At 39.2% G+C, this 27,184-nt stretch overlaps 1 protein-coding gene across 13 annotated transcripts in view; it reads right to left on the bottom strand.

The window, feature by feature from the left end:
- Positions 1-3,711: 3,711 nt before the first annotated feature.
- IQSEC1 (IQ motif and Sec7 domain ArfGEF 1) overlaps positions 3,712-27,184 on the bottom strand; it is a 328,187-nt gene continuing 304,714 nt past the window's right edge. For 8 of the 13 annotated variants that reach the window (XM_060239834.1, XM_060239835.1, XM_060239837.1 and 5 more), the window contains 4 exons: positions 19,816-19,977; positions 17,964-18,140; positions 9,450-9,499; positions 3,712-8,171 (listed from right to left, as the gene is read on the bottom strand). In XM_060239834.1, coding sequence (XP_060095817.1) covers positions 7,587-8,171; positions 9,450-9,499; positions 17,964-18,140; positions 19,816-19,977 — 974 coding nt within the window. In that variant the 3' untranslated portion in view covers positions 3,712-7,586. Of the gene's footprint in view, positions 8,172-9,449; positions 9,500-12,346; positions 12,413-17,963; positions 18,141-19,815; positions 19,978-27,184 lie in introns of all 13 variants that reach the window. The other 5 variants (XR_009555442.1, XR_009555443.1, XM_060239843.1 and 2 more) reach the window with 5 other exon arrangements.

Genomic DNA, 27,184 nt, shown 5'->3' with positions numbered 1-27,184 from the left:
TTTGGGGTTGAATCATCCACTGTTCAGAAATCAAAAGGCATAATTGTGTGGAAGAGGACACCAAGGGGAGCATTCTGGAGGCAGAAGGCAAGAAAATGGGCTTCCTCTGCCTACAGAACTGTTAAGCTGTATGTTAGCCTTCACCCACTGTTCTGATTCACATGTTATGCAGATGGTTTAAACATTTTTAACTCCTGAATCGTTTTAATCCTTATTAAACTTGGGATACTGCTCCATGTCATGAAGCGGCTCATACCAGATTCTGATGACCTGATCAACCGACCCAGATATAAATTGCTTCACAGTAGCTTCATTTTAGCATGCAGTGACTGGGGGGTCCATATACAACAAGTCAGAACCATGAAAACTGCGATTTAAAGGTGATTTAAACTTTTCTTAAAAGCTGCAGTAATGTTAGATAAGCAAAGATATTTTAGATCAAATCTTTGTGCTTTTTACATACTTGTTTCAAGACTATCAATATATATAATTCAGTAACTTATTATACCTAAAGCAAATAGTTTAATCTCATGGGATTTATAATATTAAAAAAGCACATTTAGCCATTGACTATATGCAACTCAGGTCAGCTACTGTTAATTAATCCACTGCAGATTGTTTATTTACATCACAGATCCTAAACTATGGAACATCAGTCACAGGATCAGTCTGAATATATTCGTCCTCTGAGTACTAGCTGTTACCTAGCTAGGACAATACAAAAAGTTAAAGCATTGATTTCTCAGGAATGCATTTTCTGGCAAATGTACAGTTTAAGGAATTAGGGGGAAAGGGAGGGGAAAAGAATGTATTATAAGTAGAATTTTAGCAGAAGATATTATATATACAAACAAATAACGTTTTAGGTGAAATGTCATTCACCTTCTCCCCTGCTCACACTATTCATAATGTATATCCCAATTATTTCCAGAGGAATTGATTCAAATGTAAATAGGTATATGATAAGTAGGGCTTAACCTTCTGGAAAAATTTTAGCAAGGCTAATGCAGCATTAAGTGGGCGCAGAAACTGTTTGTCTTCCCCTTTATCTGTTCATTTTTCAGATACCATTTAATACAGACCAAGACTTTTACAGTATGTCTAAAGAATTGTTAAATGAGAAAAAACATACCTCTTTAAAAAGGAATGGGAGGCATATTGTAGATGCCTTAAAAAGTTGTTAAGATAAAATGGGAGAGATCATGTTATGCTGGCCTGTATTTCATGGAGGAAGCACAGAGCAAAAATTAAACTAATAAATATTTAGTATTTAAAATAATATTTTAATATTTAAAATAATGAGCCTGAGTTTTGGGCTGTTTCTCAGCAAACATAAAAGTACTTCCTCTCACAAGGGGGCAGAATCTTTGTTGATTTTTCCCTAAAGAGAGCATAGTAGGAAGGGGAAAGCAGGAAAGATCCATTCCACAAGGATAGCTGCCTTCACAGTCCAGAGACAAACTAGGAAAAATCGTATTAATGGTAGCTGTATTGACTAGAAGACCTTCAAGAAATAAAAATGAAGTTCACCAAATTTAGAAGAAAAGGTATCTTGCAGACAATGAGACCTAAGGGAAAGATTCCAGAGCATATGCAGATCATTTTTGAAACTGTATGCACACTTTTAAAACCAGCTGGTGACTGTCTTTACTGTCTTTATATTTACCTGGGTTCATATTTGCATACAGGAAAATGCATTAGCTCTCCTAACTGTTGCCTGAAGGAATTAACATTCCACCTAAGAATTAAGGACATTTTGTTGCCCCCACCCATGTTTATACTTGGAAGAAATTTCTGCCTTTCTTAGGCTTGCCAATCCCCAGGTCCCAGCGGGGATTCTCCCGCTTTCCCAGGCTCCTTCCTGCCCCCAGTCAGCTGACTGGTGGGGGGAAGCCCTGCCCTCACAGCCACCATGTGACTTTCCACCTCCGGAGGCTTCAGTCTCCAATTGGAAAGGCTTCCTCTTGGGATGGTGTGTCTGTGTTACTTTGAAGAAGTTGGCAGCAACTCATGAGTAGAGATGCCAACCCCTCGCTTCAGAGTCACCAGAAACGGGTGGGCAGGGAGGGAAATGCCTGCTGGGCACTTCATTATTCCCTATGTGGAAATCAATTCTCATAGGGTATAATGGGGAATTGATCTGGAGGTATCAGGGGCTCTGGGGAGCCTGTTTTTTTAGGTAGATGCACCAAATTTTCAGTATAGCATCTAGTGCCTCTCCCCAAAATACCCTCCAAGTTTTGAAACAATTGGACCAGGGGTCCACTTCTGTGAGCCCCAAAAGAAAGTGCTCTTATCCTTCATTATTTCCTATGGAAGGAAGGCATTTAAAAAGGTGTGCTGTCCCTTTAAATGTGATGGCCAGAACTCCCTTGAAGTTCAATCATGCTTGTCACACTCTTGCTCCTGGCTCCACCCCCAAAGTCTCCTGGCTCCACCCCCAAAGTTCCCAGATATTTCTTGAATTGGACTTTGCAACCGTAGCCTTTCTCCATCTACTGGGAAAACTATCCTCTACGCTGACATCAGATATGACTTTTCCTGGATGGAAGTCTTGATGATACTTCTTACTGTATCATTCTTCCAGAAAAAACAAATGAGTTTCCCAATGTCTGCTCTTCTTCCCTGATATTCAAAGGATCTGACATATTATGGTCTTTCATCCCCCGTTATATCATCTCCAGCCAGTTCCTCCAAATACTTACTTTGTGTTTACTGGACCTGTTTGTCTTAAGCCAGTTGTAAGCCCATGGAGAATGGCTTTGCTTCCTTTTAAGTAACTTCTATTGGCTCTCCTTTTCCCAGGCCATTAAGGAACACCAGCAGAGAACTGTATCACTGTGATGTGTTTTGATCACAGCTCAACTGCACATTAATTTGACACACATATGCAGGCTTCTGCCTGACCTACGATATGGCATATATGTAAAAATCTAAGTGTTTTTTTCCCCATGCTATTATCTTCCTGTTTTCCAAATGAGCAATCCCATAATATTTAACAATATAGTGTATTCCAGCAGTTTAAGCACCATAAAGACTAAAAACTAAAAGCCATTATAGTACTGGTGTGAAGTACAAACAGGGACCAGACCCAAGATTGCTTAATGGTTGTAAATGAACACTGGTGCAGGTATCAGTTTTCCACTTTATGAGGTGAACAAGAAAAAATCCATATGATGTAGTGGTTAGAGGACTGAACAATGACTGGGGAGACCCAAGGGCCAGATTCTCATTCAGTGTCAAAACTGAGGTCTATTACCAATCCTTGGCTGAACCTACCTCAGATGATTGCTGCAAGCATATAAAGGAACACAATGCCCTGAGCTGGTTGGAGGAAGAGTAGGATAAAAATGTAATACCAGTGACAGAAGTAGAGGCAAATGTCCTCATTTGAGGGAGTACAGTAGTTGAGGCAGTTGGAAAAGTGAATAATATCCATTCTCTATCTTCCAGTTCCATCAAAGATAGTTCCATGCAGTATACAATGCAAACTTCTTTTTGGAGGGTGTGTTTTCTTCAAGAAAACTCAGGCAAACTGAGTAGCTGATGCTGCTCATGCACTACTTTTAGTGTCCATCTCTTCTATAGAATGACTCTTTTTAAACACCACACAATGAGATTGCCAAACACTTAAGTGGCATAGTAATTTTATTCATTTAGTGTGAAAATATAAAACTCCTGTGCTAGTTCTATGAAGGATGAGAAACTGTGTGAGTTGGAAGTGATTTATTTGATTTTCCACATAATCACAGTTATAGTTTTACAACCATAAGGAAGGTCTGATACTACTTACAAACAATGCATATTAAAATGAAAGCACTCCTTTCTTCCCAACAGTTACAAAATGGGTCTTGAGCCTCCCAGAACAGAAGCTTCTTGTGAGCATGATGTTTCTTGAAGTCTTTTAACAGTCTGCATTCAAGACCTAATTATAACAGTTTAATATAAGTCAAAGCTTGGATTAATTTCCTAGCAGGGGACTGGACCTGAAATTGACTGCAGACTTATATTAATACTAATTTACACACTATATACAATTTAAAGAATTAGCTATTCCCCCACTTGGTCCTTTCCACTACTCTTTTCCCTCCCTCAATTTTCATCTGATTATTGGTCATCCCTCCCCCCACCCCCGGTTATATACACAGTTATTCATTTTGCAGGCAAGAAGTGATGATATTTTACAACGGAAACAGCAAAATGCATGCTTAACTGCAGAAAATGCACAGCTTTATATGGAACAGCAAGTCAACATGTAGAGAGTTATTGTTTAAATAGCTGCTGACTGTATCTCAGCTCATTTTTAAATCAAGAAACAAGAGGCTTCTGCTGCATGCAGTGCTTGATGGGAAAATCATTCTACAATGTTATGCTTGAAGACTTCTTTTTAGCAATACAAGACATGTACATTATATTAGGATTACTTTTTTTACATTGTTGTACATTTCATTTTTAACTTAAAAGGATTAAAACAAATACATATTTGACTATTGTCCCAGAAAAGATATTTTCACAAGGTCTTGTAGTCTTTCCTTCATTTAATAGTGAAGCTAGTTAGTGCTTCTTTCACCTAGCCACACTATTAAATGACAAGGGAGACACATGATTCAATAGGGCTTTGTGCTGATTTTTAATCAATAAGAAAATCCTAACAAAAGCTGTTCAATATCTTTTTTGCTCCATGCTAGAAAAATGTATTTTCTGCAACAATGTGCCATAGACACTGATAATGATCACTTTCATTTCTTACTGGCAGTCTAGGAGGTAGTCTGATACATCAGATTGCTCCCCCCAAAAAAGCAATGGAATTCTGAAAACAAATGCTCACAAAAGGATGCAACTGTTTAAAATAATTATAGAAAGAAAGAATAGGAAAAGAAATCTTAAGATATGTTTGGATTGTTCTTAGATGTTCTACACACACACACACACAGGAAGACAGACTTTGCAACACAATTTGAGTCTTAGTGTATGTATACGGAGCATCAAAGTACACGTGTAAAAATCTGATGTAAGCATGGGTGATGTAACAGCACAGAAGCTTAAAATCTTTCATGGAGTTCTCTATGCTATCCGAATAGGTAGTATAAGCAGATAGGAAATATATATTTTTTAAAAAATTAGGTGCTGCAGATATTAATGCACTAAATATAAAATAATATGACTATTCAGTGTTATGTGGCCTTCAGCTTGTTATGTAGAATATTTAACGCAAAATAAAGACGGGGAAAAATGCCCACCCCGCCTCATCTTTTCTGGAACAACTTATAAATTACAGTTAGACTCTGCTACCGGTACAAAGGTCTGAAGAAAAGCTTACATATTTAAATATGTTATCACTTTACTTCAACTAATATCAACAGTAACACTGATATATTTTGCAAATATACAATACGTAGAGTGTAGCCTCAACACTATTAACATTAGATGACATGCAGACAGTTCTATTATCCCTTATAAGAACAAGAGTTTTTTAACTGCAAGGAACAGAGCCTCAGGGGGGCTGCATTAGCCCTCATAAGGTAAACTGCACAATTTAGAACAGCCTGAATGATCATTAAAATTTACTTTCATTAAATGTGAAATTAATTTATAGGAAACCAAACAGAAAAGTATTGCATTCGTGAAAACAGAGGACTCGTTTAAACAAAAGGCTAAACTCTAGGTGGTTCTCTTTGCTTTATGCAAATTAACAAAATACTTTGTATATAGTTTTGCTGGTACTCATGGTATTATAATCCACAGTATGAAGGAGAGGGGGAGAAAAACTAAGCAGGAGGTACTAGGATTAATCCAGTACAGAAAAGTAATCTTCACACATCATGTTTACATTCAGAAGCAACAGACATATTGTTGTTTTACCCATCTCTCACTGGAACATTTTTTCCTTCTTCTTTTAAGCCATATCCACAATTCAGCTGGTGCAGTTCTGCGGTTCCTTTTGTTTCTGCCATTTAGATGTACAGTCCTTGTGACTGATGTGGTTCAAAATGCTGAAACTACAAAGTATGCTCCATGTATAATTTTTTTTTCAGAAAATAGATTTTGGGAATTTAAAAAAATCTTATATGGATTTGCAAATGACTTGAGTACAACACATAAGCAACAACAGCACAGTTGGATTTTACGTGACATCTTGCAACTAACTGGACTATGACGGTTTGAGCATAGACTCAGCCTGCTGAGTGCTGGGTAAAAACTAACAAATGTGATGAGAAGAATGGTGAGGAAATCCTGCCGCCAGCACATGGCTACATGGAATTACAGTTATAAAAATCTATACTCAGTACTAAAATAAACCTTCAAGTTTCAGAGCACTTATCTCTAGGGAAAAAATCTGAACTGCGGTGTATTTTAATTAGGTTAAACAGAGGAAGTTATGTTAAAAAGGCAATGCAGCTGAGAAGGATGAATGTCTCATTTTAAGGTCTGAGATGAATGTTTATGTGACGTATGCAAGTACCTTTCACTTAATTCTTCATGTGTATTTTATCAAAATATATATGAATATAAAAGAAATGTGGATTGTGTAAGTTTCACAGTTATCACAGCCTTTAAAATGTCTAAGAATTCGAGTAACCAAAATTTAGAGGCAACCACAATTAAACTTGCCTCATTTTGCTACTGTATAGTTACTGCGTCTTAACTAGTTTGCTTACCAGAAATAGCAGAGCAGTTATAATACTAAGTATATTATCATGTTAATAAAATAAGGATTTATACAAAGCAACATTGGACTACAACAGCTAAATGCTATGGTACTTGGCACATTTTGCAGTGATTGCTTGAAGATTTATTTCCAAGTCCAGAGAACTTTTTATTGAGAACACTGAATTGCCTGGAATTTGTTCTAGTTTTGGTCTACACTTTCTCACACTGTTCATCTATTATACTGTCCTTCTATCGGTAAGTGGAATTCCTGGAAAAGTATATATTGCTAGCTTTGTGAACTTCGCAAAAGTTTTGTTCTAAGCATAAACATTAACTATACAGTATATATATATATGTATATATTTATATATTTATATTATATAAAGTTTACTTACGTATTTTCATCAACCATATGAGGTCTACTGTTTTTGCCCATTGACAATTAAGGAGCAAGAATGCAACACTTTATTCTATTTCATTTTTTTTCTTTTATTTTGAGTTGGTTATATTTTCATTATGCATTTAAAATTGTCATGGGGATGAAAAAAAAGTAGCTTAACGTTTTCAGCAAGCAGCATATTTTTCAAGGCTACTGGAGAAAAGGAAGGAGAAGGTTACCACTGAGTTCAACCATAAGACCAGCATTGATCAGGCTAATATAAATTGTTCTATTGAATCCTTAAGGCCAAAGGAGTCAAATAAGTTTCTTCTGGCTTGGATTTTTTAAAAAGAAAAAATCCAGTTTTATAGGCTGCTTCTGCTTCCTGTAAGTGCCTTTACAGTTATGTCTAGAGCGGGTAGGGAACAGTAGCTCTCCAGATGTTTTTGCCTACAACTCCCTTCAGCCCCAGCCCCATGCTGGAGAGCCACATCTGGAGAGCCACTGTTCCCCACCTCTGGTCTAGAGCTACAGTTATTTGCAGGGTAGTTTGGTTCTAGACTATTGTGCTGATGCCACTGTGTTTGGACTTAGTGCTGGCTGAAGTAGAAGGGGGAACTGGCTGACCATGGTGATGTGAAGCATGGGAAGAGTGTGCAGGGTGAGGAGGGGGCAATGTAGGATGGGGGGCATGGGAATGCTGTGAATGGGAGTGTGGTATGTAAGAATGTTGGGAATGTGCTATATGCTGGGAATGCGGTATGTGATGGTACTGGTGTGGGTGCTGGATATGCTGGGGAGGGTGATAATGGTGGTGATGATGATAAGGGGGTGGGTTCTGCATATGACAATACTGAGAATGGTGGGTGTGCACTTGTGCTTGGGTCTGCCCTTCAACTGACCCTGAGTGGTGCATTGCAGAAGAATGCTGTGAGTGTTGCTGATGTGAAATTATGGGGGGGTGCTGAGGCTGCTGTGATGGGCCAGGTGCTAGATGGCCTTGGGAAGGCTTCCCCCTTTTACTACCAAATAAGGACCCTAGTAGTGAGGAAGAATTAGGCATAGTCTGGTGAGGGCGAGATGGACACTCTCGGGTTGATGTAGCTCTTCGGCGCATATGAGGACTGCTAATGATGGACCCCTAAAAAGAAATTAATAGAAATAAAAATTAAAAAAATCTTTAAAAATATGTGTAAAAGAAAAAGTTCACAGCGACCATCATGTCTTCCTTAAAAGCTTATATGGATTCTTTGCTATACAGGAGAAATCTGCTCTCTATCTGCCAATTTTGCTTTTCAGTGTACAGCTGGGACACATATATGCCCAATTTAATTTTTTCCCCCAAAGGAAATATTAAACAATAAAAAGAGTCATCAATAATCAGTGACCTAATACCTTTGAGATTTTATTTTATATTTATTTCTTTTTCATTTAAAATATTATAGTTTGTGGCTTATTGCCCCAGTCTCGGGGGGAAAATACAAATACATGAATTAAAAGGAAAGAATTATCACATGGCTAGGATTCAGATTTTATGCTCTATTTTTATCTAAGCTTAAATTAAAAAAAAAATAGTTTTAATGGTAGAACAGAAGAGTTGTATTGCTAATACTTAGATTGACACCAGGCTTGTATCTTGCTTTCAGTATGCTTTCTGTACAGTGTTGATTTCCTGAGCTGTGGCTCAGTATTTCTTACTATTTAGCCTTCAACTGTCTAGTTAGTTTGTGGAGGCTTTTGTTTTCAACAACTAATGGATGCAGCAATGGTGAGGCATCATGTACTATATGTAAACTGTAGCCTATCTAATTCAAACACACACACTCGCACACACACAAAAACCTGCAGGCTGAATTCAAAGACATGAACAGTATATAAATGGTTTGAAGATGAATGAAATCTCATGAAATCCACATTGAATTCATCCGTCTTATTTTTTTTCTCCTCCCATGCCCTATCTATGCAATTCCATGATGTCATGACTGCATACAAGTTGCAATTTAATTAGAAATAAGCAATGGGAATGGCTGAGCATGGAGTCAACAGGTTGAGTTAACTGTCATACAGCACGAACAGTGTACTGTGCAACAAGGAGCCCACTGGGCCTTTAAGCGGGGACCAGACTGAAATGGTGGCAGGAGGACACATCATATTCATTTAATCATGCTTGTAGGAAGAGAGGGGGACAAAGGTTAGCTTAAATAAAAACAAAGCAAAACAAATGGTGCTTGATCTAAACAAGCTGAAAGTAGGCTTTTTAATTTTTAAAATGTGCTAAAATATAGTGAGTAGCCTTGGCATGCATTTTATTTGAGGCAGGCAGGTTATATGTTAGGAAAGCAAAAAAAAAAAAAGTATATAAAAGAAAGGTTTGAAATGCACATCACATCCAGCTAGACATCAGTAACTTCCTACTTACTTCCATATTGCTGTCTAGCGATCCTGCACTGCTGCGACGCCCACGCTTGCCTGCCCAGGACATGCAATATCATAGATTAGAGACGGAAACAAGACCTGGGTGACAAACAGCTGCCTTCCCCGATTCATTGCTAGGGGAGCTTTGGAGCCCAACTGTACATGTTGGGACAGTACAGGAACTATATTTGTAGAAGCACACCCTTAAGGTGTAATCACATTCCACTGAAGTTCTGGGGATCTCCCTTTGATTTTAATGGATCAAACTGGCTACTAGACTGAATTACATGTATGATATAGTTGTAGTTTATGGGGAGAAATATTCAATATTTGGGAATCCTCAATGTATGTATTGCACTTGAGAGGTAGTATGTATATAATGGTGCAATATTTATAACTCTCTTTTTTGCATTTAGCAGTAAGATATTATTCACAGTTGGCAAGATATATTTTGTTATTACTATAGATTTCTTTTAAAAAGTACTGGTGGTGGAAAGCTGTAGATGACTCATGACAACCCTGTAGGGTTTTCAAGGCAAAAAGTGTTCAGAGGTGGTTTGCCATTGCTTGCCTCTGTGGAGTGACCCTGGACTTCCTTGTAAGTCTCCCATCCAAGTTCTAGGTCTGAAATTGCTTGAGAGCTCATGAAATTGGGCTAGCCAGAGCCATCCAGATCAGGGTTTAAAAAGTGCTACTCAAATATAATTTTAAAATATTTTAGGTATATTTAAGATCACTTAAGGATGACACAGGGATTTTTCTTCCTCTTTTCAAAGTTATACTAAAGTAAAATCTGATGAGGTGTGCATACACACGAAAGCTTATACCCAGAATTAAACTCTGTTGGTCTTAAAGGTGACACTGGACACAAACTTTGTTCTATTGAATCTCACACAACTATAGTGAATTTTATATAACCTCTTTTCATAAGTATGAAGAAAATTAAACTTAATTTCAGATGAACACTGGATTTATGGCTAGATTCTGTTTAAACTGTGCAGTGCATACACATTTTTAATATGACCATACCAGCATAGTATTTGTTACTTAGAGTTTTAGTTTCCTAAAGATTGGAGCCAGATCAGATGCCAAATCTGACATGCAAACCTGTAGATTGATAATTCAGACATTTTATTTGGGCATGAATATGACCAGAATAGTTCTCAAATATAAAACAATACACCCATATTTCAGAAACAGACTCACTTGGAGCTTTTCCTGAGAACTTCCATTGATATAATAGTTGATCAGCTTTGTTTTAACTTTTATGCAGAACAAGAAAAAATGTTTTCTGGGTAAACAACCAAGATGCTGCTATATGGTCTATATAAAGTAAAACCGCTCCAGAATAACTGTTCAACTATAACCCCAACAGACCTGCAACTTATTTAATAAACGTGCAGTTTTATGAAAACTTTTCTCTAAATATTTTTAATTCATGTGTTACATACATTTTCCCTATACATTTGTTTCAGCACCCTAATACTATGCTTTCCAAAGGGGAATGGAATAAAATACCTTGCTTTCTATATATTCCCTTTTCCCCCATCAGATAGTTTACATTCCCTGCTCGTGAAGGCTGCCTCCATATATCCAGTAGACACATTTTCATAAAGGGAAAAAAGGCTTATATTTCTTGCTGACATGTAACTACATGTATGCATGTTCATATATAACTACACAAGGTACATATCCACTCTCCCAAGGAAAGGAATGTGTTCCCTTCCCTCAGGTTCTAACGATATATGCTGTTTCCAGATTCATATATGTGTATACGCACGTCTGCTTGACAGGACCCAGAGCAGACCTGGGAACAGGATATATAGCTGTAGTTAGGTCTTCAGAGACAAAAGAAAAAAACTCCTCACATGCTCTAACAGCCTTCAGTTTTCCCCATGAACTCTCAGAAGAAAGCAGTTGTCTCCAGAGTAAATGTATTGCAGCCGGAGTGACTGACAGTCCCAGATATAGGGGTATGAAGATTCTAAAGTCTCAATCAAATGCCTAAACTCTGAAATGAATCTGAAAAGGACCAAAATGGAATTTGGTCATGCACAGCCTCTCCACTTAACTCCTGTGCTTTGAAGAATTCCAGTCCACAGCAAAATTATTTACTGCAACATATTCCCCAGTTCTTCATTCATCCTAGGCTAGGCTACTGCCTTAAACTGCAGTCCTCAAAGCTATTTGCTGAAAAAACTATATAATGTCAGCTTTGCTGTTACTTATGATAATAATTCTATATTCAAGTGATTATCTGCCATATTCTTGCAAAACCAAACAACCATTTTGTGCAGCGTCTTCTACCTGATGTTTCTTTTATCATGTTTCCTTTTCACTGTAAAGTATGAATTCCAGAGAAAGCCAAGAAACACTTTGTAATAGAAACAGGCCTGGCCCTAGATTGTCTGGCACCCTAGGCAAGGTTAACTTCTAGCACTCCCATACACACTGATAATGTCACCGAGTCACATGGAGGGCATCCAATTTGGTGCCCCCAGAAGGCTGGCACCCTAGGCAATTGCCTATTTTGCCTAGTGGCAGGACTGGCCCTGAATAGAGAGCTTGTGTAGTGAAGCAGCTGAACCATGAAAGGAAGTCCCCAGTTCAACGCTTGCCTTTGCCATAAAAGCACTAAATAGTCTTAGGCAAGCCATATAATATAGCCTAAGTTCCTTGCCTCCCAAGCTGCAATACCTGTCCTAGGGACAGTAATACTTACTTGTCTTACAGGCTTCTTTTGGGGATTACAAGGCAAACAAAGACAAATGTTTTGAACATGCAAAAGCACTTATCAAATGCCAGGCATCATTATAAGGAATTTAATTCTACATCTATTTTCACTGACTCTTGTCTTCTGGAAAAATTTAGCAAGCAATGATTTGAAGAACTTGCACTTACATGAGAAGGGTCAGCCCTAGAGCCCTTGTTCTGCACCAGCAACTACTGGCTATTTATTTCTGGTACCTGCATCATAAGGGAGACTAGATTAGCATGTAGGAAACAACTGGATAGTACTCCCATTGAATTTAATTGGTAAAAAACGGGGTTTATTCCTGGTTCAGATCCACTCACATTTCCACTCTCTTTATTTGATTCCATTTCTGACATTAAAATAAGACAAAATTGATAATGAAAATGCCTGTTCAATCACTTTGAACTACCTTGGAATGTGCAAATATATTTCTGAAAGTCAGAAGGTCCTCCTGAACAATATCTGATACAGCATAAGGAAATGCTGATGAACTGAGACATTGCAAAAATCTGGGGCATGTGCAGAATGCTTTAGGTGTGCCCATCATTAATCCTAGCTCTTATCTGCATATATGAATACCGCATCTTTCAGAACTGTTAGTAATATTTGAAAACAGAATAGTTCCCTTAATACTTTTTCTATCACAACTTCTTCACACAATGAGTAGAGGACTTGTTGAACTTACTGCCATGAAGACCTGTAAAACGGAGCTCTTCCTCCAGGTCTTCAGGTGAGGTGGTGGGCATCTATCTATCCACTAGATCGGTTGGTCTCCCCTACTGTACTATCCTACTGTGCTGATTTGCTGCACTGTCCTGCTACACCATCCTATCATATTGTTCTGCCAGACTTTTCTGTTGTATTGAATATTATAATTGGCTTTTTAAATATTATGCTGCTGTGATTTTATTATTTATGTTGTGCTTTACCCTGAGCCCCTACGGGGGAATGGGTGGAATATAAATAAACAACAACAACAACAAATATGTTCCCCATGGGCACAGCCAATGCTGGCTGGGCTCGTTTCTCCTGCAGTCTTGTTTAAATCAGGCTGCAGGAAAAGTGAGCCCCAGGAGCTGCTGTGCTGCTGGGAGCAATGCGCTCCATGCAGCACAGGAGATACACATATGGCTCATGCCAATTACATTGAATTTTGAAGATTTATGCATGTTTGAAAACAAACTGATGATTGGCTAATATCATTAGGAATTTGTGATTTGGAGATAGGGCATGAACAAGTGGGTTCTGCGAATAAAAGCAAGCCCCAGTAATAACAAATAAGTTTGGGAAAAATAAACAACAACAACATCCCAACAGCTTTCCCTTGGGGCTCAAGTTTCTTAAATCACAGAGGAGCAATTGGCAACACCTTCCAAGCTGGAAGAAGTGTTTAAATTTGTCCCACAGTGTGGGGCTGGAGGATAAAAGGAATCCCTGAACTCTAGCATGCAGCAACAGCCAAACCAACAGGCATGTGATGTGACTAACTGCAGCAGATTGCAAACTGAAAGTTGCTGACTCAATACCAACTGCTCTCATAGTGATGGGCTCTCAGAACTGCCAATCAAGCTATGGACAACTGCTATGGGTGTTTCTAGGGCTTCCAGAAGTCCACCTTCAGCGTTGCCTAGGTGTTGATTCACTGGCACCAGGCTGTCTGAAAAAATGATCCAAAAAGAAACCACCAAGGAAAAATACTGGTTCATTTTCCAGTTTGGGCATACCATGAGCGAATGAACCATTTCACAATGAACCACAAATCTGCTCATTTCGAGCATGAATCATGATTCATGGTTGTTCTGTTCCCATGCTTAGCAGAGACTTTTGTGGAGATTTCTGTATAATCAACAAACATGATACCAAAGTTTTGGTTTGAGAATTATTTGTTGTGTTTTGATTGATATACAGTAAGCAGTCGGTCATCATGGTGATTTTCCCCCTTGTATACTAACCTCCAAGTGGGACCTGCAAATCTCTCAGAATTACACCTGAACTCCAGTGATCTGTTTCCCTGGAGAAAATGGCTGCTTACGAAAGTGGGCTCTGTGGTGCTATATCTGGCTGAGACCTCTCCCTTCCCCAAACCTTGCCCTCCCTTACACTCTACCACAAAATTGCCAGGAACTTTTCAATGTGGAACTGGCAACCCTAGTCAGACTTAACCCCAATGAATCCTCCCTCAAAGGCCAAAATAGGCCTGGAAAGGGTCCTGCCTACTCTTCCTCCTGCCTTTTACTGGCAGAACTCAGCCTAAATACTATGCTTGCCTAGACACAGCTACTGAGGGAATCTGTTGCTTAAAGCCACAGGTGCTCCTTTTATCATTATTGGGGTTTTTTTTTAAAGCCCCCAATGTAATTTTTTAGATTTCACAGTTTGCTGAAAGTCTAGAGCCCTTTTCAGGTTTGTAGAAAGATCTGTCTTGTCCATTCACAGCTCCAGTCCCCAGACAGAAATTCCCCAAGTTTGGCTAACTTTGCTATTAGAATTAAAATAAGATAATATTTCCAAAGCTTTTTTCTCTGCAAGTAAAGAATGCACAAAAGAAGCAAGAACTCATTAAATCTATTCCATAGCACTATAAATGATGCAAGAAATTTAACTGTACTATTTCTCAACCAAAGAATGTTGTGCAATACAAGAATATAACACAACTTCTTTTACACAGTAGTTACTCTATTGTCATTCTGAAGACAAGTACACTGTTGTGCTGCCCTTGAGAAATTTTTCTCAAGATGACAAAAAAGCACAGTCATAGTGCTCTTTTAACACAGCAGCATAAGATTTGTGCCCAGCATGTTTCAGTATTCTACAGCTACCCTGTGAGAGAGCAAACATTTTGTTTTGCAGATTGAGAAAGTAATGCACAAAATGTTCCTGAGAATGAGATTGCCAAAGTATCTACAACTCTATAGCAAGCCAAAACTTCTTTCATGCTACACAAGCTATCTAGATAAGTTACTGATGTACCAACGTTGATTATAACAAAGCATTTGTCTTCCATATTTTTACAACTAGTAACAACCACAGAAACAAAATCTGTGAGACTGCCTGATCTATGAATCAAACCTTCTTTTGCTGAACTAAGCATGTAGCCCATAAGTGATGGACAGTAAAATTATCCTATATATATTATATTTTAATTGTGGGAGTATTTAAAAACATCTGTTTTGGAGGGTCAGAAAACTACTTGTGCTTTCTGGAAAAAAGCAATGCCAGTGGAGCTACAATGACAAGACCAGAAGGAGAAGACATCCTCACTCCCTGCTCCTTGCATCTCTATGTGGCTATTAGTTCATACAGGACTTGTGTAGGAATCAATCTACCTAGTGTCAGAAAGAGCTGCTGGGGAGAGCGGAACAAGAGAAAGATCCATGATCTTTCTGTCTACAGATTGCTTTAGCCTACATTATTCTCTCATCTTGCTCAGAGATCTCTTAAATGGAAGACATTCACACTCTGGGTTGCCTCTAGACTAAATGTTCTGTTAATGGAAGACACTTCTGTCAATGGAACAGAACTTTTCCTGTCTCCTACACCCTGTTGCAGCTCAAAATTCTCCCCAATAGCCCTGGGGAACAAGAACTCATGGAAAAGCATGAGGGGCAAATTGGACATCTGCAATGAGACTGGGGAAATTGGCAGAATTTGCCACCTTCCTTTAATAGAAAATTTAGTGTGCTGCTGACTAATTTTTAAAAAATACTTATCAATTTTCTATCATTTCCACAGCATTCTTTCATCACAGAAGATGTTTTATCTCTCTCTCATCTGTATAGATGCTTTCTGTCAAAATGGTTTCATATGGTTGAACCCCTATGGAAATCATTCAAAAGCTAATCTATAGACACTAAAGAATGCCAGAGTTGATTCTAATTCTAGATGCATCTCAGTAATAGGCCATATAATTAGCAATTGGGAAGCTCTACCTGTATTTTACTAATTAAGATCAGAATGCAAATGTGTATTGTTTTACATTGCACTGCACAAGTTTAAACAGATATTCCTCAGAATTATAAACAAATTAAAAATTAAAATTAAGTTTAGTGGGATTTAACACATTCATTGCTTAAACCCTTCAGTCTGATACCTACATTCCACTATAGAAAATAACTGTCAGTAGTGAGTAGGCCAACAGAAGGTGTGTGTTGTTGACACATGGAATGTTTTCATGATTGTGAAGAATTCATTTTATTTAATTGTAACGAATCCTCCAAATGAATTTAGCTAGATGATAATGTCTGAAACGAGGGAATGCAAAGTTCCTAGAAGGATGAAAAGTGTTAATTGGGAACCATGTCAAGTCAAAGGTACATTAGTGGAGTTCTGGTTTCTAAAAATGAATGCTGCCATTCTCAATGAAAAAAGGAAAAACAAAACAACAAAAAAGTGAAACCATTCTTACGTGAAGTTTAATAATGATAACTGAAGCCTCATCCAATGCCTACTCAAGTGCAAGTTTTTAATAAAAACCTAAATTAGAAGGTTGACTGATTAAACCTTTTACACAGGTGTTTTCCCATGCAGAGAACTAACCAATTAAAAGTGGTCACTGAACAAATGGATTTAAACAACTATGATTAGCTAAACAGAAAGTAAGCCAGTTTGGTAAAAATAAAAGTGTATGTGTATGTGTAAATTTAGATGCAAAGAAAGACCTATGCATATAATCACACATACGGCATATTCAGATTTACAAACAGATTACTGTAACAGAGTTAAATGCTCCCTTTTATTGCTACATTAAATCTCAAACTGGCATTAAAGGAGCCACTATACTTTAAAGAGAGAGCTATATTTTATAGAGAAGTCAGAAGAATATAATGTAAATAAAACTTCGATCTGTCATTGGTTATTATAATATGATTCAGCACAGTATGTGCATGGTGTTACAAACAGAGAAACATTGCTAGCGATAGCAGGAACCAACAGTGCGCCTAATGTTCTGTACACATTGCTGAAGTTTGTTTGCTTAACATTTGGAATACACAGGGGCACTGATTTCCAATAACTATAGAACAGGCCATGTGTCTTAAATTCTGCATATATGGGTGAAATGTAGCGCTTGAAAGTTTAGAATGCATACATTTCAAAACCAGTATACAACTATAAGTTTCAGTGTTTTAACTTCCCCCACAATCCAGGTAAGTTAAAATTTTAGGCAAAAGTACTAATTTGCCAAAATACTATTCACTTGATGATGCCAGCAGAGGTATATATAGATATATATGCCACAGTTTCAGCAAAATCTAGATTCTAGATTGTGAATAATATAATGAAATAGCATCAGTCACACACTATGGTTTATGTTTTTCTAGGTAGAATTTAGCAGGGCTTCACTCAATTTCATTCATCAGTATACTACATGGATACACATAAGCACAAAATGCACAGGAAGCAGCCAGAACACAATGATTTTGATGGGGGCTTTCCCCGTAATGATGATAATAGACAGAAGAAAACAATGGAAAAAGGAAGCAAAACTAAATAAATTACTCCTAGTGTTATACCTAGCGTGAACTTACAAGCTTCCTCTGTCTTCTTTCTCCTTTAAAAGTATATATAGAGAGCTATAACAGTTTAATATTCTCAAATGAAATCTTTGAAAAAGCATGGGGAAAAACAAAAAAAACCATACTAAGAAAACCACACATTTAACATTCCTACTTTAAATCTTTAGGCTTTCATAGTCCCAGATTATTATTTTACACACCTATTAAACTGCATTGTCTATATTCATTTGACAAAAAATATGAAACCTACCTGCTTCAGAGAGATCTCTAAGAGAGCTACTGAGTGCACTCCTTTTAAGTCCCTCCCCTGAGGCATAGCTGTCATCAAGGCAGGCTCGGCTCAATGTTCCATTGCCGGACTCTTTTTTCAGGCTAGAACACTGAGATATACTTGGTCGCACTACACCCTTCTGTTTTTCTAGCTCAGCTGAAAAACAATACAAGTGTATCATTCATATCTACTGAGTATACAGCAACACCTTCTTCTGTAGTTATTAAAGATTCCTGTCCTTCTGGAATATTTCAGCTTGCAGCTCATTAATGTATGGAATTCTTAAGGTCTGGTGGTTAGGAAACTAAAACGGACTGCTTTTTATTTTTTGATTGGCACATGGACATACAAAATCTGATTTCTTTGCATCCATCTAGAAGTTCTGTCACACATGTAAAGACTTAAGTACAGACAGTTTTGTGTGAGCAGAGACAGTCCTATTCGTTTCAATGTTGGGAGATATTCCATGATTTCAAAGGTTGTAGTGGATACAGTCATGTATAAAATAAGTGTTATTTTCAGAACTTGCTAGCACTAGAAGCAACCCCCCCCCCCAAAAAAAAAAACACACACACACACTCTAAAGTAAAACATTTATATTTAATCATCCATTTTTGCTTAGGAACTACTGGAATATGATGCAGAGGAGTTAACCATGATAGTGTGTTGCTGCAGAGTCCAGTAGCACCTTTAAGACTAACACATTTTATTGTAGCATAAGCTTTCAAGAAACACAGCTCTTTTTGTCAGATGCAGAGAGCTGTGTTTCTCGAAAGCTTATGCTACGATAAAATTTGTTAGTCTTAAAGGTGCTACTGGACACTTTAACAGGACTTTTTTTTAAAAAAAGGAAAGGCCCAGCAGGAACTCATTTGCATATTAGGCCACACCCCTGATGTCACCATTATCACCTGATGTCACCATTCTGTAGAAAAAAACCAACAGGAACTCATTTACCTATTAGGCCATACCCCGACACCAAGTCAGCCAGAACTGTGTTCCTGTGTATTCTTGCTCAAAAAAAGCCCTGCTCTTTACTATTTTACTAGAATATGAAATTCTGCAAGCAAAAACCACATCACTACAGGTTATCAGAGTGAATCCTTCCAGCAGGCCAGAAGTGAGCATTTCACATAAATATATGGTCACAGTAAGCTATCAGGCTTCAAAGCAGAGTCCAGAGTCTATGGAACAACATGTATGCCCTTGGGCTTACATACATTCTCCTGCAGAGGAACATGTAATGTGTCAGCACTTGGTAATATGCTGTAGTCATACAGAATCACAAATTTATCTCTGCCAGCACTCAAACCACTCTTCTTGAGATGCTTTTTCTGAACTGAACAACTAAAAAAGATTCGCACACAGTCCAACAGACATCAAAGTAACAGAAATTTTTAAAAACCTCAAGTTGCACTGAGCATGCTACCAACTGCCAAAAAATAAATAAATAAAACCTTTACAAAGTTGTTATTTACAGTACAGAACACCAGCACAGATGTCAGGAGGAATACATAAGAGTATGTGGGTGTGGGTGTGTACACACACAAACATATCAGTAAAAAAATACCCAGCGATTTGCAAAAAAAAAAATAGAGGGTGAGGAGAAATGAAGTACCACTGAGCAAATTACTTCATTAAGGCTGAAAAATATGTGGAGTCTGAAGCTGAGGAAGATGGAAGACAGTTTTGTCATTTGTTTCCTCTTTCCAATTTAAACCCACTTTTTAGCTTTATTAAACAAAAGAAACTGTTTTATATATTTGCAAAATGGTTTTTACCTATCAGAATTAATCATTAAGTACTCTACAATAAGTACCTTTGTACTTACACTCTATTCTGTGCTTTTCCATTTCTTGCACCTCTGCAACTGATTCTCTCAGATCATCTGTAAATTTTTTTCTATCCTGAGGATTTGGTGCATTGAAATTTATCAGAACTTTTATGTCTGCTCCTGGAACAGCTGATGTGAGCCGTATGCCATTTGGATAATCTAAAAGGTAGTAAAAATATTTTATTAGTTTGATTTCAGGTTGTGAAAATTTTTCCTACCCCCCTCCCATTTTCTAATTATGAAAAAAATTATAACTCAGTTAAATATTCTCATTTTCATATTTATACTGCCATTTTTCTATAAATAAGCACAAATTCTTAGTGAACATTCATTCAGAGGTGATGACAAAACTTGGCTCCAAAAGTGCCTGTCTTTCACAAATGGAACCACCTCCATCAACTGAAGAACAGCTCTGGATCAGACACAATGGTTTTCAATTCATAATGACTTACTGGTTGACTCAGAAACATTAGAACTTGTTTGCTATAGAATTATGTGGCCACACAAATAAAATAAATGTTTAAACTTAATGCAGTTATGACTTCTAAATATTAGCTGAAACATGAACAATAAAAATAAAGTCACTTTAGAACAGCAAATAATGAACTCTCAAATATTTAAATGTAACAAAAATTAATGGACTGTTGCTAGGCTTGCCAATCCCCAGGTCCCAGCGGGGGTTCTTCCGCTTTCCCAGACTCCTTCCCACCCCCAGTCAGCTGGCCAGCGGGGGGAAGCCCCACCCCCAGAGGACAATGTGCCTTTCCACCTCTGGAGGCTTCAGTCGCCGATTAGAAAGGCTTCCTCTTGGGATGGTGTTTCTGTGTTACTTTGAAGAAGTTGGCAGCAACTTGTGAGTAGAGAGTAGAGAGGCCAATCCCTCGCTTCAGTCTCGCCAGAAACCGGGGGGGGGGGACACGGACATCTGCTGAGCACCTCATTATTCCCTATGTGGAGATCGATTCTCATAGGGTATAATGGGGAATTGATCTGGAGGTTTTGGGGGCTCTGGGGGAGCTGTTCTTTGAGGTAGAGGCACCAATTTTTCAGTATAGTACCTAGTGCCTCTTCCCAAAGTACCCCCCAAGTTTCAAAATGATTGGACCAGGGTGTCCAATTCTATGAGCCCCAAAAGAAGGTGCCCATATCCTTCATTATTTCCTATGGAAGGAAGACATTTTTAAAAGTGTGCTGTCTGTTTAAATGTGATGGCCAGAACTCCCTTGGAGTTCAATTATGCTTGTCACACCCTTGTTCCTGGCTTCGCCCCCAATGTCTCCTGGCTCCACCCCCAAAGTCCCCAGATATTTCTTGAATTGGACTTGGCAACCCTAACTGTTGCAGGCCTCGGATTCAGTGGGAGCTCACAGGAGCACAGCTCCTGAACCTTTTTGAGAGTTCCATCTCCTCCTTCTGAGAGTTCCACCTCTTTGTCCATTGACTAGTATGTGAAGCTGCATAAGAATCTCTGGATGAGCTCCACCATCTAGTTTTCTACAAAACAACCCCTGGACTGTTGGTTTGATTTCTCACCCAGGGCTGGTTTGCTCTCTAGGCAAACTAGGTGGTTGCCTAAGGCACCGGGAGGGTGGTTGTGTCAAATTGGGCTCCCCCCACCGTGCCCCAGGCAAGCGCCTAGTTTGCCTGCCTCCTCTGCCCACCAGTCGCTACCGCTGCCTGCCACCACTGCTGCCGCCGCCCGCCCCTCCTTTACCTTTGCCTCCCTGCCGCTACCGCCTGCCCCTCCTTTCCTTTCCCCGCCCTGGCACTGCTGCAATCACAGCATGCCATGAGGTGAGGGCGGCGGCACCCCCTTCCCTTCGCTCCCTTACCTGTGTGTTCACAGCACGACATGGCATAAATCTTATCTTTAGAAGGAGGACGGGGCTGAAGTGAAGGCTTGGCTCCCCCTTCCTTCCGGTTCCCCTGCCTCTCATATGGACATCATGTTTTCTGGCTTAGTTGCCAGGATACCTGAACTTCCAGTTTTTGCACACATCGACACCCTGGCATAGGGGACCCTGCTGCTTACTTCCCTCCAGGGGCATTATGATACTGGCTGATTTGTTCTCAATTCCCTTCCTAATAATTCCCAGCATGGCGTTGGCCTTTTTTATTGCAATTGCACACTGTCTTGACATTTTCAGTGAGTTATCTACCACGACCCCAAGATCTCTCTCTTGGTCAGTCTCTGCCAGTTCACACCCCATCAACTTGTATTTATAGCTGGGATTCTTGGCCCCAATGTGCATTACTTTGCACTTGGCCACATTGAACCTCATCTGCCGCGTTGACGCCCACTCACGCAGCCTCAACAGATCCCTTTGGAGTGCCTCACAATTCTCTCTGGTTCTCACCACCCTGAACAATTTAGTATCATCTGCAAACTTGGCCACTTCATTGCTCACTCCCAACTCCAAATCATTTATGAACAAGTTAAAGAGCATGGGACCCAGTACTGAGCCCTGCGGCACCCCATTGCTTACCGTCCTCCACTGCGAAGACTGCTTCCTATTAATTCACTCTCTGCTTCCTATTAATTAGCCAGTTTTTGATCCACAAGAGGACCTGTCCTTTTACTCCATGACTCTCGAGCTTTCTAAGGAGCCTTTGATGAGAAACTTTATCAAAAGCTTTCTGGAAGTCAAGGTAAACAACATCTATCGGGTCTCCTTTGTCCACATGTTTGTTCACCCCCTCAAAGAAATGTAACAGGTTAGTGAGGCAAGATCTTCCCTTACAGAACCCATGCTGAGTCTTCCTCAATAACCCGTGTTATTCATTCTGTCCTTGATAATGGTTTCTACCAACTTTCCCGGTATTGAAGTCAGACTGACTGGCTTGTAATTTCCCGGCTCTCCTCTGGAACCCTTTTTAAAGATGGGGGTGACATTTGCTACCTTCCAGTCCTCAGGAACAGAGGCAGATTTCAATGAAAGATTACATATTTTTGTCAGAAAATCCACAAGTTCAACTTTTGAGTTCTTTCAAAACTCTTGGATGTATGCCATCCGGACCTGGTGACTTATTAGTTTTTAATTCATCTATCAGTTAGAGGACCTCCTCTCTTTTGTCACCTCAATCTGACTCAGGTCTTTCAACACCCCTTCTAAAATTAGTGGTTCTGGAGTGGGCAAACACTTCTCGTCTTCCACAGTGAAGACGGAGGCAAAAAATGCATTGAACTTCTCAGCCATTTCCCTATCCTCCTTCAGTAATCCTTTTACCCCTTGGTCATCCAAGGATTCCACTGCCTCCCTGGCTGGTTTCCTGCTTCTAATACATTTGAAAAAATTTTTATTGTTGGTCTTTATGTTTTTTGCAATATGCTCCTCATAGTCCCTTTTTGCCTGCCTGTTCACAGTCTTGCATTTTATTTGCCACAGCCTGTGTTCCCTTTTATTAATCTCACTTGGATTAGCTTTCCACTGTTTAAAGGAGTCCTTCTTACCTTTTACAGCTTCCATTACTTTGTTTGTTAACCATGCAGGCCTTTTCTTATACCTGTTTGTGCCTTTCCTAACTTGTGGTATATATTTTATCTGAGCTTCTAGGACTGTAGTTTTAAATAGCCTCCAAGCTTCCCAAAGGTTTTTTTGACTGTATTTACCTTTCCTTTCAGTTTCCTCTTCACATGCCTCCTCATCTCAGAGAATTTACCCCTTTTAAAGTTAAACGTGGTTGTGTCGGTCTTTTGGGGCAACTCTCTATTTATACAAATGGCGAAATCAATAACGTTATGGTTACTGCTCTCAAGCGGTGCGATCACTTTTACATCTCTCACCAAGTCTTGGGCATTACTTAGGACGAAATCCAGGATCGCCCCACCCCTGGTAGGTTCTGAGACCATCTGCTCCATAGCACAGTCATTGAGAGCATCAAGAAACTCAATCTCTTTCTCTCGACCAGAACACATATTGACCCAATCAATCTGCAGGTAGTTAAAATCATCTATTACGGCACAGTTTTTACGTTTAGCCACTATCTTTAATCCTTCCATCATATTATAATCATCCTCTATCTTTTGATTTGGTGAGCGATAACAAACTCCCATTGTTAAATTTCCTTTTGGGCTCTCTATTTCAACCCAAACCTATTTCAATCCATAATAGGGCTTGTCCTTTTACCTCATGACTCTTGAGCAGCCTGGATGTAATGTAACATCAGTTACTCTATCAGTCATAAAGTAAAGCAGATTTCATTGTTCCATGCATCTAAAACTGCATTACAGTTTGGGAGTAACAATGATTATTGTAGAGGCATTTAATTAAAACCCAGTAATAATAGGTGTTACAAGTCAAACTGTATTTGCATTCTTGAACACTAGCAGCTGAGCATCTGGAAATCTCCAGCACATGGTAATAGCTCCAACAAGAACTCTCCAATGGTAACTCACCATGTAAGTTTTTTTTTAAAAAATGCAGATGTTTTATACCACAAACGGAGAAGGCTTGAAGTTATGTACAAAGAATAGCAGTTTTCTGTACTACTTGAAGTTGAATCAAGCAAAAAGAAAAAGAAAAAAACCAAAGCCAGTTTCCATTACTTAACATTGTGAGTTTATCAGTTTCAAGAAGGTCAAGAAGGACTCAATACTAACAGCTTCCAAAAGGTTCAGGGACCTCACTAATTCAAATCTTTACTAAATATTCTAGCTTCAGTAACTGTATATCAAGATACTCCAGGAAAATAAAATTTAAATATTTCATTTTTCTAGCTGCCAGATTGCTAAATAGCATGAAGAGAAGGCCACACAGAAAGAACATAACAGAATAATAACTTTGTTATACAAACAAGAGCCAAACTGGAAAGTAAAACTGCTCTTGATAAGACGCAGAATTCCAGCACTTCCGAGTATGGGAAGCTAGAGGGGCCAATACAATACATAAATCAAGAAATCCCTTGATATCACGTCACTCAAGTAGTACAATCCAAATAAGAGCAATGTCTGCCTTCAGACTCTCCAGGGTCAAGACATCAAACATACTGTGTACAAATGCAGAGTTCAGTTTATAAAAAACATGCATCACTAAGCTGTTGCTGCATGTTAAAAGCCAGCACAAGTCAAAACAAAATCTGGGATATTCACCTTTCTGTGAAGGCAAAGACTTTCTGTGAATAATGGGGATCAAAACAGCTGAAAACAAATGGATTTAGCAGATCTGCAAATTCTGGTATGGTCAATTCCCAAGCAACATTCAGATACAGAGCCAAGACTTTTGCATGGATGAGAGAGCAATCAAGACTATTCCAATTAATATTCAGGGCTATTCAATGAAGCTTCCTCCTCGGAAGGTGTTCTTAGAACTGCACTGTGAGTATGTGATGCGCGTGCAATTTTTCCATCCCAGACTTCTTGGAGTCTGCCCTAGAGAGTTCCTGAGTTTCAAAGGGCTTCTGGAGACTGGGAAGGGGGAGGGGGAGACTACCTCTAAAAGAAGCATTGAAAATTTCAGGCCCACATAGCACTTTGCATTCCAGTTTACATGCTGAAATGTAATTAATATTATTTCAGTTAACTGATATAGCTAATGTTTTTACAAAACCAGCTGTTAAGAAATAATACACTGTAAATGTAACAAACTAAATTCCCCCAGTACTATTCTTATTAAACATTTTTCTAGCAATTAGGGATGCCGGCTCCATGTGGGACTTGGGGATCCTCTGGAATTCCAGCTCATCTCCAGACTACAGTTTCCCCAGAGAAAATGGATGCTTTGGAGGGTAGACTCTATGGCAGGGGTGTCAAACATGTGGCCCAGGGACCAAATGAGGCTCCTGGAGGGCTCCTATCAGCCCCCCAAGCAACTGTCTGCTTCCTTCTCCCTCTCTCTGGCTTCTTTCTGAGTCACAGCTTGCTTTGCTAGGCTTGCTCAATCGCACAGGAGCTACAGAGCAAAGCATCTATTTCTCCCATTTTCTGAGTCTCCTCCCTTGAGGAGGAAGGGGGAGAGGGATAGCTTGCTTTGCCAGGCTTGCTCAATCGCACAGCAGAGCTACTGAGCCAAGCCTCTCTTACTTCTATTGGCTAGGGCTCCTCCTGGTCCCCCAGGAAAGAGCTTCCTTTGCCCAGTTCTCTGGATGCCCATGGGAGAGATACAAAGAAAGTACCTAATGTTCTAATCATGTTTTTAAAAAATCTTTATGGTTGTCTGTGCCCTTTATAAAGTTTATCTCTCTGCTACCTGGCATTTCATTTTATGACACACATGGCCTGGCCCAACAAGGTCTCATTTATGTCAGGTTTGGCCCTCGTGATAAATGAGTTTGACACTCCTGCTTATGGCATTGTACCCCACTGAGGTTTCTGTCTTCCACAGGTTTCATCCCCAAATCTTCAGAAGTTTCCCAACCTGGCTCCAGCAATTCTATCCTCCCATCCCCTGTCGGTGGCCAGGGGAGAACTTGGCAACCCTATCAGCAATCCTGACTGACATGAAACAATATAAAGGTAAAGCTAGTCCCCTGCGCAAGCACCAGTTGTTTTTGACTCAGGGGTGATGTTGCTTTCACAACGTTTTCACGGCAGACTTTTTATGGGTTGGTTTGCCATTGCCTTCCCCTGTCATCTACACTTTCCCCCCAGCAAGCTGGGTACCTCAGAAGGATGGAAGGCTGAGTCAACCTGGAGCCAGCTACCTGAACCCAGCTTCCGCTGGGATCGAACTCAGGTTGTGAGCAGAGGGCTCCGACTGCAGTACTGCAGCTTTACCACTCTGCATCATGGGGCTCTTCAAGAAACAATATAGGGAACATAAATAATTCTCATGTGTTTTGGTATGGTAAAAGAAATTTAAAAATCTGGTAAAACTCAACTGTCCATCAATATGATAAAGACAATGAAAAGCAACACTGGTTTTATACAGAAGCAGCCACATATACATCTGGATTTCCAAACATTCCCTCCATTCAATGCTCAGGAAGGAATAATAAACAGAAGTCTTTTAGAAGTTATATTTGGATTGAGGTGCTAGAAAATATATTTTCATTGTTACTAGGCCTCCAGTGAAAGGAATCTGTCAACAGCCATGTTTTTAAAATGCTGATTTATTCTAGGAAATGTGGAAGTATCTATTTAGCCATTCCCTCATGACTTATGTATATGCTGGAAATAAATACTTTATTTCCTTTCGTACACTTTACTTGATCCCAAAATATATTTTAACTTTATCAACCACTTGGCAATGCCAATCATTTCTACCACCTTGCCCACATCCAAACAATATTTCCACTGCCTTTGCTTTAATTGACACAGTCCTCAGAAGGTTTACGAATTCCATTCCTTGAGAACAAGTTGAACCTGACAGCTGCATCATGCAGATATGCTGGATGGTGTATTTGTGGCTTGTAGCCTTCAGCTAAAATA

The sequence above is a fragment of the Heteronotia binoei genome, chromosome 5 (genome assembly GCF_032191835.1).
Source record: "Heteronotia binoei isolate CCM8104 ecotype False Entrance Well chromosome 5, APGP_CSIRO_Hbin_v1, whole genome shotgun sequence".
In the NCBI taxonomy this organism is placed as follows: domain Eukaryota; kingdom Metazoa; phylum Chordata; class Lepidosauria; order Squamata; family Gekkonidae; genus Heteronotia; species Heteronotia binoei.
Note: the sequence above shows the minus strand (reverse complement) of the source record. Positions and strands in the feature narration are given on the sequence as shown.